The 16,214-nt window shown below is 32.2% G+C and overlaps 2 protein-coding genes across 2 annotated transcripts in view; one reads left to right on the top strand and one right to left on the bottom strand.

Annotated features, from left to right (window-relative positions):
• The first annotated feature begins 549 nt into the window (after positions 1–549).
• On the top strand, positions 550–15,478 carry LOC106471149. The gene is made up of 7 exons (XM_013931736.2): positions 550–776; positions 1,532–1,661; positions 6,922–7,016; positions 7,440–7,532; positions 9,250–9,312; positions 13,636–13,716; positions 14,208–15,478. Exons 1-7 carry the CDS (start codon positions 657–659, stop codon positions 14,328–14,330), a joined length of 705 nt encoding a protein of 234 aa, XP_013787190.1. The 5' UTR covers positions 550–656; the 3' UTR covers positions 14,331–15,478.
• A 246-nt stretch (positions 15,479–15,724) lies between these two features.
• Positions 15,725–16,214, bottom strand: part of LOC106471148 (chymotrypsinogen A-like) — a 21,369-nt gene continuing 20,879 nt past the window's right edge. Inside the window, exon 8 of the mRNA XM_013931735.2 lies at positions 15,725–16,129. Coding sequence (XP_013787189.1) covers positions 15,950–16,129 — 180 coding nt within the window. The 3' untranslated portion in view covers positions 15,725–15,949. The remainder of the gene's footprint in view (positions 16,130–16,214) is intronic.

The following is a 16,214-nucleotide window of genomic DNA, read 5'->3' as shown; positions in this document are numbered from 1 at the left end:
TACTTTGTTGAATTTTAATTTTTGTGTTTATAGTGTTTGCAGATTCTGTACATTTAATTAAGTTATTCTTAATTATCTATTGGTTTAATTTAAGTGGCTATTGTTCGGGACGAAGGGGCAGTGTTACGACAGCGGAAGTCACGTTACTCTGGTAACACGTGATGAGTTCTAGAAGATTCACGAAGAGACGAGATGTACGCTTTTTGTATATATAAGACCGGTAAGAAGTGACGGCAACAATGGAATTGAATTGCAGACAGAGATAGAGACGGATATTTGAGTCAAGCGCGTGAATCGTTCGTTGTGAATTATAGCGTTTGTTTAAGTTAAACTGACTGTGGGAATTAAGTGTATTGCAAAGTTGTATTGAAAAAGAATAAGCTAGTTTTTTAAGGAAGGACTTGTATTGCTGAAATTTTTCGGAAGAATTTGTACGGAAAATTAACAAACGAACAAACAGATACATAACAGTATATAAAAATAAAGAGATGTGCTGCCATCTGTTGTATAAAATGTATATGATTCGTCTATAGCACCTGACTATGTCACGTGACGAAAACTACCTGCTTTACAAACCTGCATATGAGCTAACCGTCGCCATATGTGTGGTCACACCTTGACCGTTTTTAACCAGCAAGCTAAATTCAAACTCCAGCATGTCTACTTCATTAACTGGTAGTAAACAACGCAGTTGGTTACAAAGAAGACCTCTACTTCGAGATGCTTACTTCACGGACTTACAGAAGGGCAGTTACTTTGCTTTCATTTACAGTATCGTGAGTATTTTACTCTCAGTTACAGGTAGTGTAAGTGTAACTTAGTAAGATATGCTGAAGCGAACTTCCGTGAGACGTTTTGCTGTACATATATATTCCCAACGTTTGTTTAATTAGGATAGAAAACCATCAAGTTTAAGTCTACACTGAAACTCACAGAGAGAAATAAAAGTCCAATGCTTAGACTGACCAGTGAAGAAGTAAAACTAAAAGCAAGTTTCTAAGTCAGCAGGCTACTGTTTTAGTCACAACGGAAGGCGTACGTCGAACAACATCAGTACATGTTAAGTTATGAAATAATTGGGCTAGGAGAGACAAATATACATTTTGGCAGGGAAGGAGTCATCTTCAGCAAGACAGATTTATTTTCTTAACAGGGTGGTTGGCCTTTGGATGTTGTGGAGGCAGTAAATTTAAGTGATTTTAACTTTAAGAGAAAGCTTGATAATGATATGAATGATAAGGGTTGCCTTAGAAGTTATTTATTTAATAGTTGTACTTTTACTATAGAGGATGAGACATTATGTTATGTTACAGTAAATTTCGTACATGTCAGTTCCTAATACATGACCAATGATGAAAATAATAACGCATTTGATAGTAGGTAGGAATAAGATGGTAAAATGAAAACAATATTAAAGTATTCTTTCATTAAAACATTGTTATTTTTGCAGTCGATTTCAGTAAAAAAGAATGTGAAAATAGATCAAGTCAAAAACTGTGATCAAAGTAGGCCATATTGTTATATTTTCCAGGTGGAATGTGTATTTATGATTTGTTTGGTGGTGTTCGATATCTATTGCTTAGCTGAGGCACAGCCAGGAACAACCAACCATCGATACTTTGGTATTAGTTTTCTTTTTGTATACAGTGGAAATGCTCATGGTAAGTGTTGGTTTCTATAAGTTTTTGTTTAGTGGCATTGATAAAGTATTTTGACTTGAATTCTTATAACTTTCAAATTCAGAATATGACATTGTTTTGATGTTCTTAATGTCTTTAATGGTCCACACATTCCCAACTCAATAATGAACACTGTGCTCTTGTATTCAATACACAACAACCAACACTATACAATAGTATCTAATCTCATCATGTCATAGCACTGAACAATCAACACTATACATTGCTATTTAATATCCATGACATTCAACAATCAACACTTGCTCATGTATCTAAACTCCTTTAATATTCTTCTGTACCTCATCTGTCTAACACACTCATGGCCTTTTTCTTTGTCACTTCCATTTGATGTTCTATTCTGAATGATGTTTTTCTCCCACCAGTTGTCACTTCCACTTGGTGTACTATTCTGAATGATGTTTTTCTCCCAATAATTGTCACTTTAACTTGATGTACTATTCTTATTGATGTTTTTCTCCTACTAGTTGTCACTTCCACTTGATATACTATTCTGAATGATGTTTTTCTCCCAATAATTGTCACATTAACTTGATGTACTATTCTGAATGATGTTTTTCTCCCACTAGTTGTCACTTCCACTTGATATACTATTCTGAATGATGTTTTTCTCCCAATAATTGTCACTTTAACTTGATGTACTATTCTGAATGATGTTTTTCTCCCACCAGTTGTCACTTCCACTTGGTGTACTATTCTGAATGATGTTTTTCTCCCAATAATTGTCACTTTAACTTGATGTACTATTCTGAATGATGTTTTTCTCCCACTAGTTGTCACTTCCACTTGATATACTATTCTGAATGATGTTTTTGCTCTCATGTGTTCAAAGAACCAATGCTCAGCTTTCACACTCTCAATATCTGTTCACATCCCATCTTGTCTAATACCCATATGTTATTCCTCCAACCCTTCCATGAAACTCGGAGTACTTTGTGGTACACCACATCTTGAAACTATCAAGGTGATTCTTTTCTCTGTTTCTCATCATCCATGAATTTGCTCTACATGTGGAAAAGGTAAACATGATCAAGATGATTGGATACTATCACGTAATCACTGGATGATACCTTTAGTTGTCTATCTGCAACATATGTTGATTTAACCATACAGCTTCCTTTAATGATATATACCTCTTTGCTTTACCCTGATATGTATAATCTCACCCACTTTGGCATGTGTGAAGCAGCCACGTGCCAATAAATTCATTATTCACACAGAGCATCCGGAATAGATAATTGGGCCAGTCTTTCACATCTTTGTCTAAGATCGTTATTCATAAACTCTGCCTTTTGAATATTCCTTGTAATGTGACACTCCAAATCTATTTGATAAGTTGGCCACTAGTATTTGGTGGTTGCTAAACATTTATACTAGAAGGTTACTTAATGTTATTAAGGCTGGTAATTTTTAAGTTAGCAACAAGATGAATAGCTTGATATTCACTACTCCATTCATTCATTTTTGAAATAATTTTAAACTGTGCCTGATATGCCTCCCATGATACCTTTTTATTATAGTCTGTTTCTTGATTGGACGATATTGAACTGGCATGCTGAATCCTGTAAATGATAAGGTAATGGTGCAGCTGGAGAAGTCCAGGAAGGTCCAGAAGTTTCAGCTGGCACAACAGTGAAAATAACAAGTGTAGCTAGTAAAAGTTATCCTATTCCACACTTAATGATGTTTGATTTGAAATTTTTGAGCAGATGTTGAGAGAGGTGTAGCTGGTTTAATCCATACATTTGCCAGTTCAACTTCCCTATGTTTTATCTTGTCACTGATGTTATTTTGTACTTTATTTTTTACTTCATTGATGTCCTTTTGTACTTGGGCTGAACATGGCCCAGTGGTTAGCATGCTAAACTGTAGATTTGAAGTTCTGTGGTTTGCACCCCACTACTACCAATAATTAGACAATTAAATCATGATCTGCACTTTTGGGTGCTCTGTAAGATTGATTGCCAAATCTTACTAGTTGGTGTGTCAAGAGTAGTCTTACAATTCATGGTGGATAGTGTTGGCTAGTTGCCTTCCCTCTAGTCTATCACCTCAAAATTAGGGATTGCTAGTGCAGATGAAGTAGCTTTGCATGAAATTTAACAAACAAATGAACCTTTTATATTTTGTTATTATCCTTCTGTAGCTTTTCTATGCTTCCTGTGTCAAGCATGGCCCAGTGTATATCTTGTTGTACTATGGATCTGTAGATCCACCAAAAGAAATCAAGCTCTGCACCTTGAGGCCAATTACAGCAGTGATAGACAATATGTAGTCAAGCAAGAGTAGATCGAGAGTTGGTAGTGGAGACTGTTGACTAGCTGCCTTTCCTCTAGTCTAAATCAAAATTATGGGCAGCTAGCTTGTGTAGCTTCACAAGAATATCTGAAACAAACAAAAAACAACTTATGCCTTTTTCAGTATTGTCTATGATCAAATTTGTTACTGTAAATCTTGTATCTCGTTCTTGTACATTATAACTTCCTGTCTTTTCCTTATTGATGTTTTCATTTTGTCTTTATTGTCTTTCCACTGTTTCATCATTTCTAGTAAATTTTGAAGTAAAGGTAATAATGCAAATTCCGGTCTACTTGATTTTCTTGACTTCAAGTTTTAGAAGATAGCTTAACTAATGTTCAATGATAGGTCTAAGTTCACTCTAATACAATAATTTTACATAATTGATACTTGAAACTCTATAGTTAGAGAATTGAGTAAAAATAGAAAGATAATTGCTGTACCTGATGATGCCTTTACTAGCGAAACCATGGTCGTTAACAAATGAGTATTTGTGAAACATACAAAGGTCTTTCATTACTCCTAAATTCTGGTTGGTCCCAGACTTTCATCTTATTGTGGATTTCTGAATGTAGATGAAACAGGCGAGTTAGAGAAGAAAAGTGATATTATACCATTATTATTTATGTGCTTTTATATTGGAAACAGAAACTTTTTTATTCATAGACCTAGACAGATGTAGCATTTCAGTGTAAAATAGGTCTCAATGTGTATCATTATGCTATGTGTTAATTTTCTTTCCTTTAAACATCCCCCCCCCCCACGTGTCAGGCACAGCTGTATGTCTGCAGACTTACAACGCCAGAAACCGGGTTGCGATACCCTTAGTGGGCAGAGCACAGAGAGCTCATTATGTAGCTTTGTTCTTAATTACAAACATAAAAATCCTGTTAACATTCAAAATGGCATATTCAGTTGAACTGTGCAAAGTTCTTACTGTCCAATAGTTCCACTTTTCATATTTTTCCAACATTCTCTTAACTAGCTCTGTTGACGCAGTCGGTTTTTGTTCACTCAGAATTGAGAGCTTTTTCATAGTTAACTCGATCCATGTGGTTAAACAGAAGGAAGTGTATTGTAATTATTACCATTCTAATACAGCAAGGGATAACCAGAATTAAAATACCTTTTTGTTATTTGTTTATGGGAATCTCAATAACCATCACTCATTGTTAAAAAATATCCCTTTTTGATAGGAATTACAAACCTATATTTGAAGAAGAATAAAAATTCGCACATCTCTAGTATTCAAGCATTATATGTTATTTTTGGCAGGAAATATTTTCTTTGATGAATAGATACAGAAAAGTATTTGAGAAATGTTTGTTGTTAAATACAAAGTTACACAATGGGCTGTCTGTACTCTACCAATCGCAGATATAGAAACCTGATTTCTAGCATTATATGCCCTCAAACTTATCACTGAGTCACCAGGAACTGCAAAAAAGAAAGTAATTTAACTACTCAGGAGACACTCACTGTTTTTATCATATTTTAGTATTTATCAGAAAAAGTCTTGCATAACACCTTTCAACTGTGTAAATGTTAGAACCACATTCATCGCATAGCATGTTTTCAAATGGGAGGGGTTCCAGATTCTCTGTACCCAGGGCCCCAGGTTTTCTTAATCCAGCATTATCTATACCTTATAAGCATGATAAGTCAATATCTTACTCCCATATATTTTCAAAAGCCTGGAAAAAGAAACGTGGAGATTACAACATAAATCAGAAAAAGTATTTTTGCGACACTTAAATTTCACATTAACATTGTATATGCAGAATAAAGAAGCTGATGTTTTCTGACTATGAAAATAGTCAGAAAAACATCAACATGTACAGTATTATAAAGAAGACAAATGATACACAGATCAACTCCTTTTTTTGCTCAATGGCAAATGAACAAGTTGGTGCTAATCTTGATCCCCTAGCAGCTCTGTTAGTTTAATATTGCTAAATAAAAAATGGGACTCTTTGGTATCACAGATTTTGGAAAATGTATAGGAATATCATTTTTCTGACATAAAAGATCCCCTGTTAGTTGCATACGAATATGTTTGAACATGTGCTTATTATTATGTTTTGTAGGCCATAACAAAATTCTAATACCGATTTGTAAGCCTATTTACGTTTCTTTCAGGATTTTGCCAGAATTTAAACTTGTATTTCTTTATTTCATCAAAAGTTATTACCACATGCAAATATATATATTTCATTTTGTGGGGACTGATATAAAATCATTTATTCATCATCTAACAAAGAATAGGTTAGACATCTACATCATTCATGGATTTTTTCTTTTCTTCCCCGAAGATACACATTTTAATAAGGAAGAAAAAATTCACAATTATTTCTGTTTGTTATAAGTTTGTGTTTCTTTTTATTTGCAAGCTATTATCATTTTGTAGACATGTGTTTTGTTTCTGTTTTTTACAAGCTATCATCATACTGTTGATGTGTTTTGTTTCTGTTCTTTACAAACTATTATTATAATGTAAACGTGCATCTTGTTTTTGTTCTTTACAAGCTATTATTGTAATGTAAACGTGTGTCGTTTCTGTTTTTTACAAACTATTATTGTAATGTAAATGTGCATCTTGTTTCTGTTCTTTACAAGCTATTATTGTAATGTAAACATGCATCTTGTTTTTGTTCTTTACAAGCTATTATTGTAATGTAAACATGTGTCGTTTCTGTTCTTTACAAACTATTATTCTAATGTAAATGTGCATCTTGTTTCTGTTCTTTACACGCTATTATTGTAATGTAAACGTGCATCTTGTTTCTGTTCTTTACAAACTATTATTGTAATGTAAACGTGCATCTTGTTTCTGTTCTTTACAAACTATTATTGTAATGTAAACGTGTGTTTTGTTTCTGTTTTTTACAAGCTATTACTAAGCTCTAAACTATTATTTTTTTTACAGTTCGAAACCTTTTAATTTTCTGCTCAGTAATCTCATTCTTTCTCGCTGTGTATTTACTTGTGAGTTCAATCATCTTGATGAATGCTCTGAAAAAGGTAATGTATTTGTTTATATAAGACTTACTTGTTCTTAACTTAGATCTTAAAAAGTAGAATTTTTAAACATCAACAGATTGGATTATTATACATGTTTTGTTAAATGTTCTAAAATTTAAAAATTTCAGTTTTGAAAACTAATCATAAAATCAAATTGATGTTCAGTATTTTTGAAAACCAGTTTTAATGTTGTAAATTCTGAGATAGTAATAGGCTTAGCTGTAGAATATTGTTTTAAGGTAATGTTTGTAAGCAATACATATCAACTTTGATTAATAAATAGTGAAATGTCTTACGTTAAGTATGTTCTCTTAAATATTCTGGAAAGACAAAAAATATAAATATGAATTTATATGTTTCCAGTGAAAGAATAAAGTGAAATAGAAATCCAATCTTTTTTCCTTTCATTTTTTTTTTTTCTAGGAACATGAGCAAAAGTTTCTGCCTTGGTTAATTGCTGCATTTCTTTTCACTGTTTGGCGTATTATTGCAATCATATTCCGCTCAATAGCAAATGTAAGTGTGCAGCTAAAAGCTAGCCCAATTCATAACTTTGTGATACTTTGTACTTATTCTGTGGTAAAATTATCGAATATGAAGGTATTATGCTTAATTTTGGTATTTATGATATGAGTATTCATGTTTTATATTATTTTAAACTTAATGTTGTTGTGGAAGTTCTTAATAATTTAAAATTTTTTAAAACAAAACCTTATTATGTTTTGAGTAGGTTACCAATTAAGATAATCATGCAATTTAGTTACCAAGGTTTGAACTATGATAAATCAACCAGTGTTTCTCAATCTGAAGTCCAAGGGAAGATGATATATGAATGCCAGTTGTAATTTTATAATGCTCAAATTATGAGTCATTTTTATTTTATGTTGCAATTTTATTGTTGATTTTTTGTGTGTATTTGGAAATTTTTATTGTGATTGTTTTACTTTTATGATGAAGGAGGAAGTTTGGGAAACAAAGCTCACTGAAAGAAGGGGGGGTCTCCCACGTTTTTTTTTTTCTTTTTACAAAACTCCAACCCGTTATTTTTTTACAGATATGTCAGCTAGTTACACGTATAAAACACACACATTTCGATATGTACGCACATTGTTATATCAAAAGACACCTATTTTATGACTTTGCCTACCGATAAAAATATTACATTGTTATTTGCTACAGTTCTTAATGAAAGACATCGAGATGAAAAATGGAATCATCAATGTGAAAACCCCAGACAAAAAAGAGCTTTTATTTTCAAGATAGTGTAGGAAGAATATCCATTGTTTTTCTCAAATCACAGAGTAAAATATATAATAGGGTCTATTGCCAATGTCAAGTGTTCAAGAGCAGCAGAAGGCCTAAATATCCAGATAAATGTTAAATTAAGGTGACACAGAAGGGGTGGGAATGGAACACTGTACATTTGTTGATGCTAGGCAAAAAAAAAAACTATTGAAGAAAAGATTTGGTAGACCAGATATTTCATACATATTTTTATACTCTATTATACTACTATTGTACAACGTGCTACAGTACTTGAATTATTCAGACTTTTCTCTACGTTAAAAAAAATTTTTTTTTCTTTGTGAGCTTTCGGCTCGAAAGATGAGTCCAGTAAGAGGGCCAAAAACTTGCAAATAAAAAATAGGTATTTTAACGTAAAGAAAAGTAGGTGTGTAATTCTATAAATAGAATTATATATGTGAAGTTAGATCAATCATTTGGTCAACAATCCGTGTAAGTTGTGTAACATGTAATCGAGGCAAAACATTTTCATTATTGTTGTAAGTCTCCTATCATTGGGAGTTTTTGGATGATTTAGTAATAATGTCAAGCCCATTCCATGCAAGGATAATGAATTAATTAATTTCTATAATAACTTCAATTATTCTCTATCAGGTTATTTACTTGCTTACCACCAAGCCATGCTACTGATGAGTTTAAGTTTTCTATCAGGTTATTTACCATGGTTACCACCAAGATATGCTAGTGATGTGTTTGTTTTCTATAAGGTTATCTAACCTGATTACCAACCAAGCTAGGCTAGTGATGAGCTCAGATTTTCTATAAGGTTATTTACGCTGTTTACCACCAAGCCATGCCAATAATTTTTATAGTTGTAACAGGTTATTTATTTATGTAACCATCAACTCTTATAAGTACTTGAATTATATATTTTAAAAACATTTATTGTTATTATTGTATAGCTATACTTTTAAATGTATTTTTTTAGGATATTTATTACAGTTACCACCAAGCCATCCTAGTAATTTGGATCCTTCTTATTGGAACAAATGTAAGGTTTGAAGGATATTTAATTCTTTTATATTAGTAGACAAGTGAATTGCAAACAAAAATAAAATAATTGAACTAGCCCTAATTAATCAAAAAATGATATACTTTAGCAAATGAAGTAATTAATAAATAAATAAGCAAACAGTTGATGATGTTTGTATTATATTGTTGTATGTTTTTCTTTTATTAGTCGATTGTGTGAAACCATCTGGTAAAAAGAACTGAAAGTCCAGTCCATGTACAAATCACAAATTATTTTATTTTGTCCATTGATGTTTCTGTAAGATTAAACACTTGTACACTGCCTTCAATTATTGTAGGTCTATGCTACAAATGACATTCAAACCTTCCTGACAGTCTAGGACTAAGGTAAAATCTAATCAGTTTTCTTGCACAAAGTAACTGCAATAGCTAACTTCAGTATCTTTTTGAAAAACTCTCTATCTCAAAAACATTGTAAAGTCTCTTAACTGTATCCCTGACTACATTCACCTTACTTTCTAAACTAACCTAATGATGCTTCATGTAATATCATGTTCATAACTACACTTGTTCTAGATATCTGTATGACTTGTGTGATGATATCATCACATGCCATCTAGATAACATATAAATTATACAAATTACAACATTATAAAGATAGCTTATAAAACTATCCCCTTCCTGAATTTCAAAGACCTCTGAACAATCCTAATAGAAAAAAATAAAACAGGACACTAAATTGTCCCTTCGCCAAATCTTTTTTCTTCCAAGGATCATGGTGTACAGAGGGAATGGCATCTTGTCATTGGCTGGCTTTTTACTGGGGCAGTGGTTGAGTGAATCCACTGGCAGCTCCATCCATGAACCTCAGGACATCTCAGTTTTCAACATTGCGAACAAGATTAGAGGACTGAAATCATGACTAACCACACTCCAAAAAACAATTTTTCTTTATTCAAACCCAACATTTTGGCTTGTACCCTTTTCAAGATTTACAACATCACATACAAATACACACTGATAATCAAGAAGAACACATACAACAATTAAAAACTGACTTAACAATGGTAATTTCATGTGTTATTGCATGCACATTAAAAAAAATAGAATGACTAAACAATAGAAAATCACTAGCTATCAAACTTAAGCATAGAAGAAAAACATTTATGGAAATAATTCTTGACCTTTAAAATTATTATTATTGTTGTTTTATTTCTATTTTAGAGTAGTAAGGGTAATTTTCCCCGTGCTGGACCCTTATATTCAGTTGTTGTTCACATAATTCTCTCTTCTTTCTACTTATTTGGAGGTACTTAATCGAGTCAAACAATCATTGCTGTGACACCAGTGTCAGTCAGCATACTTCAAGGTTATTCCATCACTAAGCCTAAGGACTTGTGGATGATTTTCCTCAAATAATGAACTTCTTTAACATTCATGAATATTTCCAGCTTAATATTGCTAGATTTAACTAATTCTTGTTTCCTTATCTCTGAGTTGTTCCTTTGATCTGGTTGGGCTCTTTCTTCTTGGCTTGATAACATCTGTTGGTTCTTTACAGCCTCAACCTAAAGGCCAGGTTTCTCACGATTGTAACAGTTACCTCTTTCTGGTTTTAGAGCTCTTAGTCCATACAGGCCTCTGTCTACAGTTTCTAGCAATATGTCTCTTCAAGTTACATTTCAAACATGTATTTTGTTTTGGTTTATTTTTATGTTCTGTTTAATTAGCTATCTGATTAGTTCTTTCAGTTCTAGACTATTGTTAGAAGGAGTTGATGTTTCATTACTGCAGAATCAGATATCCCTTAATGTACAGATGATGCCTTTATCAGGTCGTTTGCAGCTTTAATGGATTCTACTTCTGTCATCAACTGCAGAGCTTTTCTTAAGGACATATATCTACTTTGCTTCAGCCTAATTCTCATATCATCTCCTGTTATGGCATCTATAAGTTGGTAACATGCCAATGTATTCATCATTTCAGGAGGAGCATCCTGGTAAGACAACTTAGTAAGCTTTTCCAAATCTTTTGTTAGTTTGGATAAGGTTTCTTCTTTCCTCTCTACATTGTCCTGAAACTTTGCTCTGGATACTTCCTTCTGGTGTGTGACTCTAAACATGTTAGATGAGGCAGCCATTAATGCTCCCTAGTTGTTACAGCTGTCAGCCAGAAGGTTACTTAATGTCATCAAAGGTGGTCCTTTAAAAGGGTGGTAACTTGGATGGCTTGTTGTTCATTATTCCACTTGTTCACTCTGGAAATTACTTCAAACTGAGCCTGGTATGACTCTCATGGTACCTTCCCAATCACAGTCTGTTTGTTTTTAAATTGGCATATGTAGAACTGGCCAGCTAAATTCTGGAACTGGATTTGAAAGGTTCATGGATGGAGTTGTCCTTCAGTAACAGGTGATATAACAGTAGTGAAAATAGGTGTAGACCAAGTAATTTGTTCTGTTCCATATCTCGTAGTACATGGTGTTTTCAGTTGGAACTCTTAAGCTAATGTACAGAGTTATGGCTGGTTTACTCTTTTCATTTAATAGTTCATTTTCCAGATGTTTATTCTGTCATTAATGTTCTTTTCTACCTTGATGATGTCTTCCGTTACTTCTTTACTTTTGTCATTGCAGCTTCTCTATACTTCTGCATTTCTTAAGATTAACATCAACTTACTTGCACAAAGTAACTGCAATAGCTAATACACTGACTGATTCATTGTATATCTTGTTGAAACAACTCTGTTTTAGAAACAAACATACACTCTCTCAACTATATCACTGACTATATTTCAACTCACTTTACTAACCTAACAACACTTTATGGGACATCATCTTTATAATCTATGCTTGTTATAGTTCCTTATAATTAGTTCCTTAATTATGGTAAATTAAGAATTATTTATTATCAAAGAATTATATCATTGTGTTAAATTTCACATTTATATTTGATATCAAAAATTTCTATTTCATTTTATTAGAATCTATTACAATTTTTTACCATTTGATTAATGTTTGCCTATTACGATTTTACTGATGGGGTAGCAAGAGGATTGCCATGAAACCTTGTAAGTGTAGTGAATGTTGGAAAGAACTAAAGAAATCTGTATAAATATAATAGTACTGTTGGTTGTAAGTCCACATAACTTCGCAAGGTGTGGATGCATTTTCACCAACATTGGTATTAAGGTTCATTAAGTGCATGTGGGGTGTACATACAAATTTTCAGTTTTACATTTTGCAGTTTTTATGGGCGTTGTTTACCACCACCTCACCTCCTGTGGATGGAGCTTCACCAAACTTGGTACAGAGGTTCATTGGGTCTATGAGGAGATACATAAACATTTTCAGTTTTGCAGTTTTAATGGGTTTTTACCACTACTTTGCCCCCTGTTGATGGATCTTCATCAAATTTGGCATGAAGGTTTGTTGTATCCATGGAAAAATATGTGCAGATTTTCAGTTTTGTATTTTATGTTTTTTATAGGGGTTTTGCATTTTTTATTACTACCTCTACCTTTTTTTTTTTGATGGATCTTTACCAAGTTTGGTGTGAAGGTTCATTGGGTCCATGGGGAGATACATACAAACTTTCAATTTCACATTTTATGTTTTGCAGTTTTTATGGCATTTTTTGGCAATTACATATGAGGCAAGCAACTTTTCATGCCATAAGATAACCTTTCATTAATTGTGAATTTACATAACTTCCGTCCAGGGGACAGGTACTCCAGCTAGTTAATAAATAAGCCTAAAGTAAAGACATAGTATGAGATAACTCAGCCTAGAGCCAAGAGCATAACATTTATCATAAAAGTAAAAATATCGATCCAATTTTGAACTTAAATAATAATAACAAACCTCTTTAATCAAAGGAGATTCTCGATTAAGAAATTGACAAATATTTTTTCAATTTTGTAGTTTATGCATTTCATTTTACACTTTCAGTACATAGAATAAGAACAATATTAGGTTCTACTTTTGTTGCTAAGCAACATGACATAAAAGCTATTGTTGGAACACATTGTTATCAAAATGCATTGGCTTTTCTATATATTAGAAGTTGTTATATAAGGAATCACTTCTTTTCTGTGTGATTTTTTGCTACCTTGCCTCAATAAAAAGTTTTTGTGTGCACATGGATAAGTAATAATACCCAGGTGCACACCCTCAGTTTCCACTTAGTATGGGTGCAAAATTTCAGATTTCTAGGTTCTTTCCACTTGGAGTGATGGCAGTCACACACACACAGACACACCCTATTTATTATTGTAGATTCAAGTATTTCACAAACTGTTTTAAATCTAAACAGATTGATTTTAACAGCCATTTTTGTGTTAGGTATTTTTTTGGCTAGTGGTTTATTCTAACTACCAGGAGCTTGCAGATATAACCCGCTTGGAAGATATGGCAAAACTTAAGGTAAACACATTTTACTATATGGTTTATTATTGAACCCTTTATTTATTTTAATACTTAAACATTGTTTCTTCAATATTAAGAAACATTATTGTTTTACAAAATATTTTATTATCATCTCAATACCACTGTATATTACTGTTTTGAAAAATTGACTGGCACCAGTACTATTTTTTTTCAATGTTGATTTCTGAAGTAGCTTCTTGTTGGATATTGTAAATTAAAGTGACTTTAAGAGAAAGCTTGATAACTATACGAAAAAGGCTGGCTTTAAGATTGGTATTTTATCTATTTTTTTCAATTTATTTATTTGATAGTTTAGTTAAGAAGATGGGACGGTTGAGACGGACCAACGGGTCTCTTGTTGTCCCCTAAACGTTATGTTATGTTAATTATAAATCAACTGTTTCTGAATAGTATTTATCTACTTTACAATTTGCTATTAATATTTTAAATGAAGTCAGCATTAATAATTTTAATTTATTTTGTTACAGATGGGAACAATGAGCAGTCTTAATGCATCAAGAAGTCTTTCTCATCACTCCATCAATTCAGTGAAAAACACTCAGTCAAACTCTCTTACACCTAGAGGCTCTAGTTCCACAGCCTCCGTATAGAGGGCAATCTAGATGGATCATTTTAAGAAACTTTGTGTTCAATAATCATGTTTCTCCTATAAGGTGTAGGAATCTCTATTCTCTTTTCAGAGATGAAAATATACCCTCTCTAGACTGAGAATAATCATACTTGGTAAACATCATTCACAAACGTTTGATCATATTTTATAAGATTATCAAAATCCACGACATAGTTTACATTATATCATTAGTAATTATTAAGGCTTATTCTCACATTCTTTATTAACCTATGACTATGTAGCCACTTGTGAATCTATTTTATAATGGTATTTTAAACAGTGGATGTAAGTGGAAAGCACAAATGTTTATAATTGTTTTTGACATAGACCATGAGAATTATATTTTTTAAGTTTACTGTTAGATTTGCTTTCATATGTTATAACATCTGTGTTTCTGTACCATTCCCATGATAGTTAGAGAAAATAAACTGCGTATGATTTATAGGTTTCAATTGAAACATTAGCCAAATGAAACATCTAACTAAATGAAAATATAATTACATTAATGATATAAATGTACAAATTTACTTGCAAACAAAAAACAGTTTTTTGTTTTTATTATCTGTTAATAATGATGTAACAAATGGTGTGAAAAACACTTTGGACTACAAGACATAGCTAACATGAAATGACTCCATTTTACCCCCCCCCAACAATAGATATATGTATGTGCAGAAATAATAGAAAGAACATTCCTGACAGTGTGCCTGTGCTTTTTTTGGTGGATAAAAAAACACAAATTATAACTGCTATGGGGCTTAGTGACTGTGGTTTGCATTTTTAATAGTTGTACAAATAATAAAATAATTCTTACCGTGATTGATACTGTTTCTATTCTTGATAACTTTGATCAATCATCACGGCATAATTAAACTTATGTAAACTTTATAATATATGATATTTTTATAGCTTCTCCTCACACTTCTTGTTGAAGATCACTTTGTGAATTTTATGTCTTTGTTTCAGAGCCATCGAGAAAGTTTTATTTTACTATAACAGTTTCTATTTGTTAATTGTATGAAATAATTATTTTTCTACATTCACTCTGAAACCTTGTTCATCACTTTCCATTGTTGTTGTTATGTACAAGTGAGTCTTTCATTAGAAATAAATAGATTTCAGATTTGTGTTGGGAATTATATAGTGACTGAAAAAATTTGATGAACCTATGTGATTTATCAATCATGAATTGTTTTTCTGTTCCATGTTTAAGTTTCACAGAATTGAACTGTTAAGATATATGGTACTGAAGCGTAATTACATCTGTTATAAATGCTAAGGTAATTTATAAAACAAAGGGAGAAGCTTTGAAAAATATTAGAAAATCTTGCTCCTTTTTTATCTAATTATAAATACTTCAAAAGTAATTTACAGAAAGAAGAGAGGCATATTTAATTATGAACTTTTTTTTTAATGTGGTTGTGCCTGGTAATCTGCATATAATATCCATAAACTTATATTTTCTGTTTTTAATGTTGCTGTTGAAATAGCCTTTTCAATCAAAGATATTTTGTCATTTATTCATCAGTTGTTGGAAGTAGAGTCATTCAATATTTAAAAACTGTTCAGTCTGTTGTTGTTATGACAACAGATGTACTATCATTTGTAACAGGGAGGAGAGTCCATTGTATTTTCTGCTATCCAGTCCATGAAACTTGAAACTCTAGTGTACACAGATGGCCATCCAGATGAAGCACATAATTCTAAACCAAATGAAACAATTCCTACAATTGTGATTCGACCATCTTCTTTGATTACCATAGGTCCTCCTGAATCCCCCTGTACATGGGATAGCAAACAAAAACACTATAATATATGTTAAAGTTGCATGAGAATTCTTATCCAAGAAATAACAATTTTATAA

This window comes from Limulus polyphemus, unplaced genomic scaffold (genome assembly GCF_000517525.1).
Source record: "Limulus polyphemus unplaced genomic scaffold, Limulus_polyphemus-2.1.2 Scaffold4436, whole genome shotgun sequence".
Taxonomy (NCBI): domain Eukaryota; kingdom Metazoa; phylum Arthropoda; class Merostomata; order Xiphosura; family Limulidae; genus Limulus; species Limulus polyphemus.
Note: the sequence above shows the minus strand (reverse complement) of the source record. Positions and strands in the feature narration are given on the sequence as shown.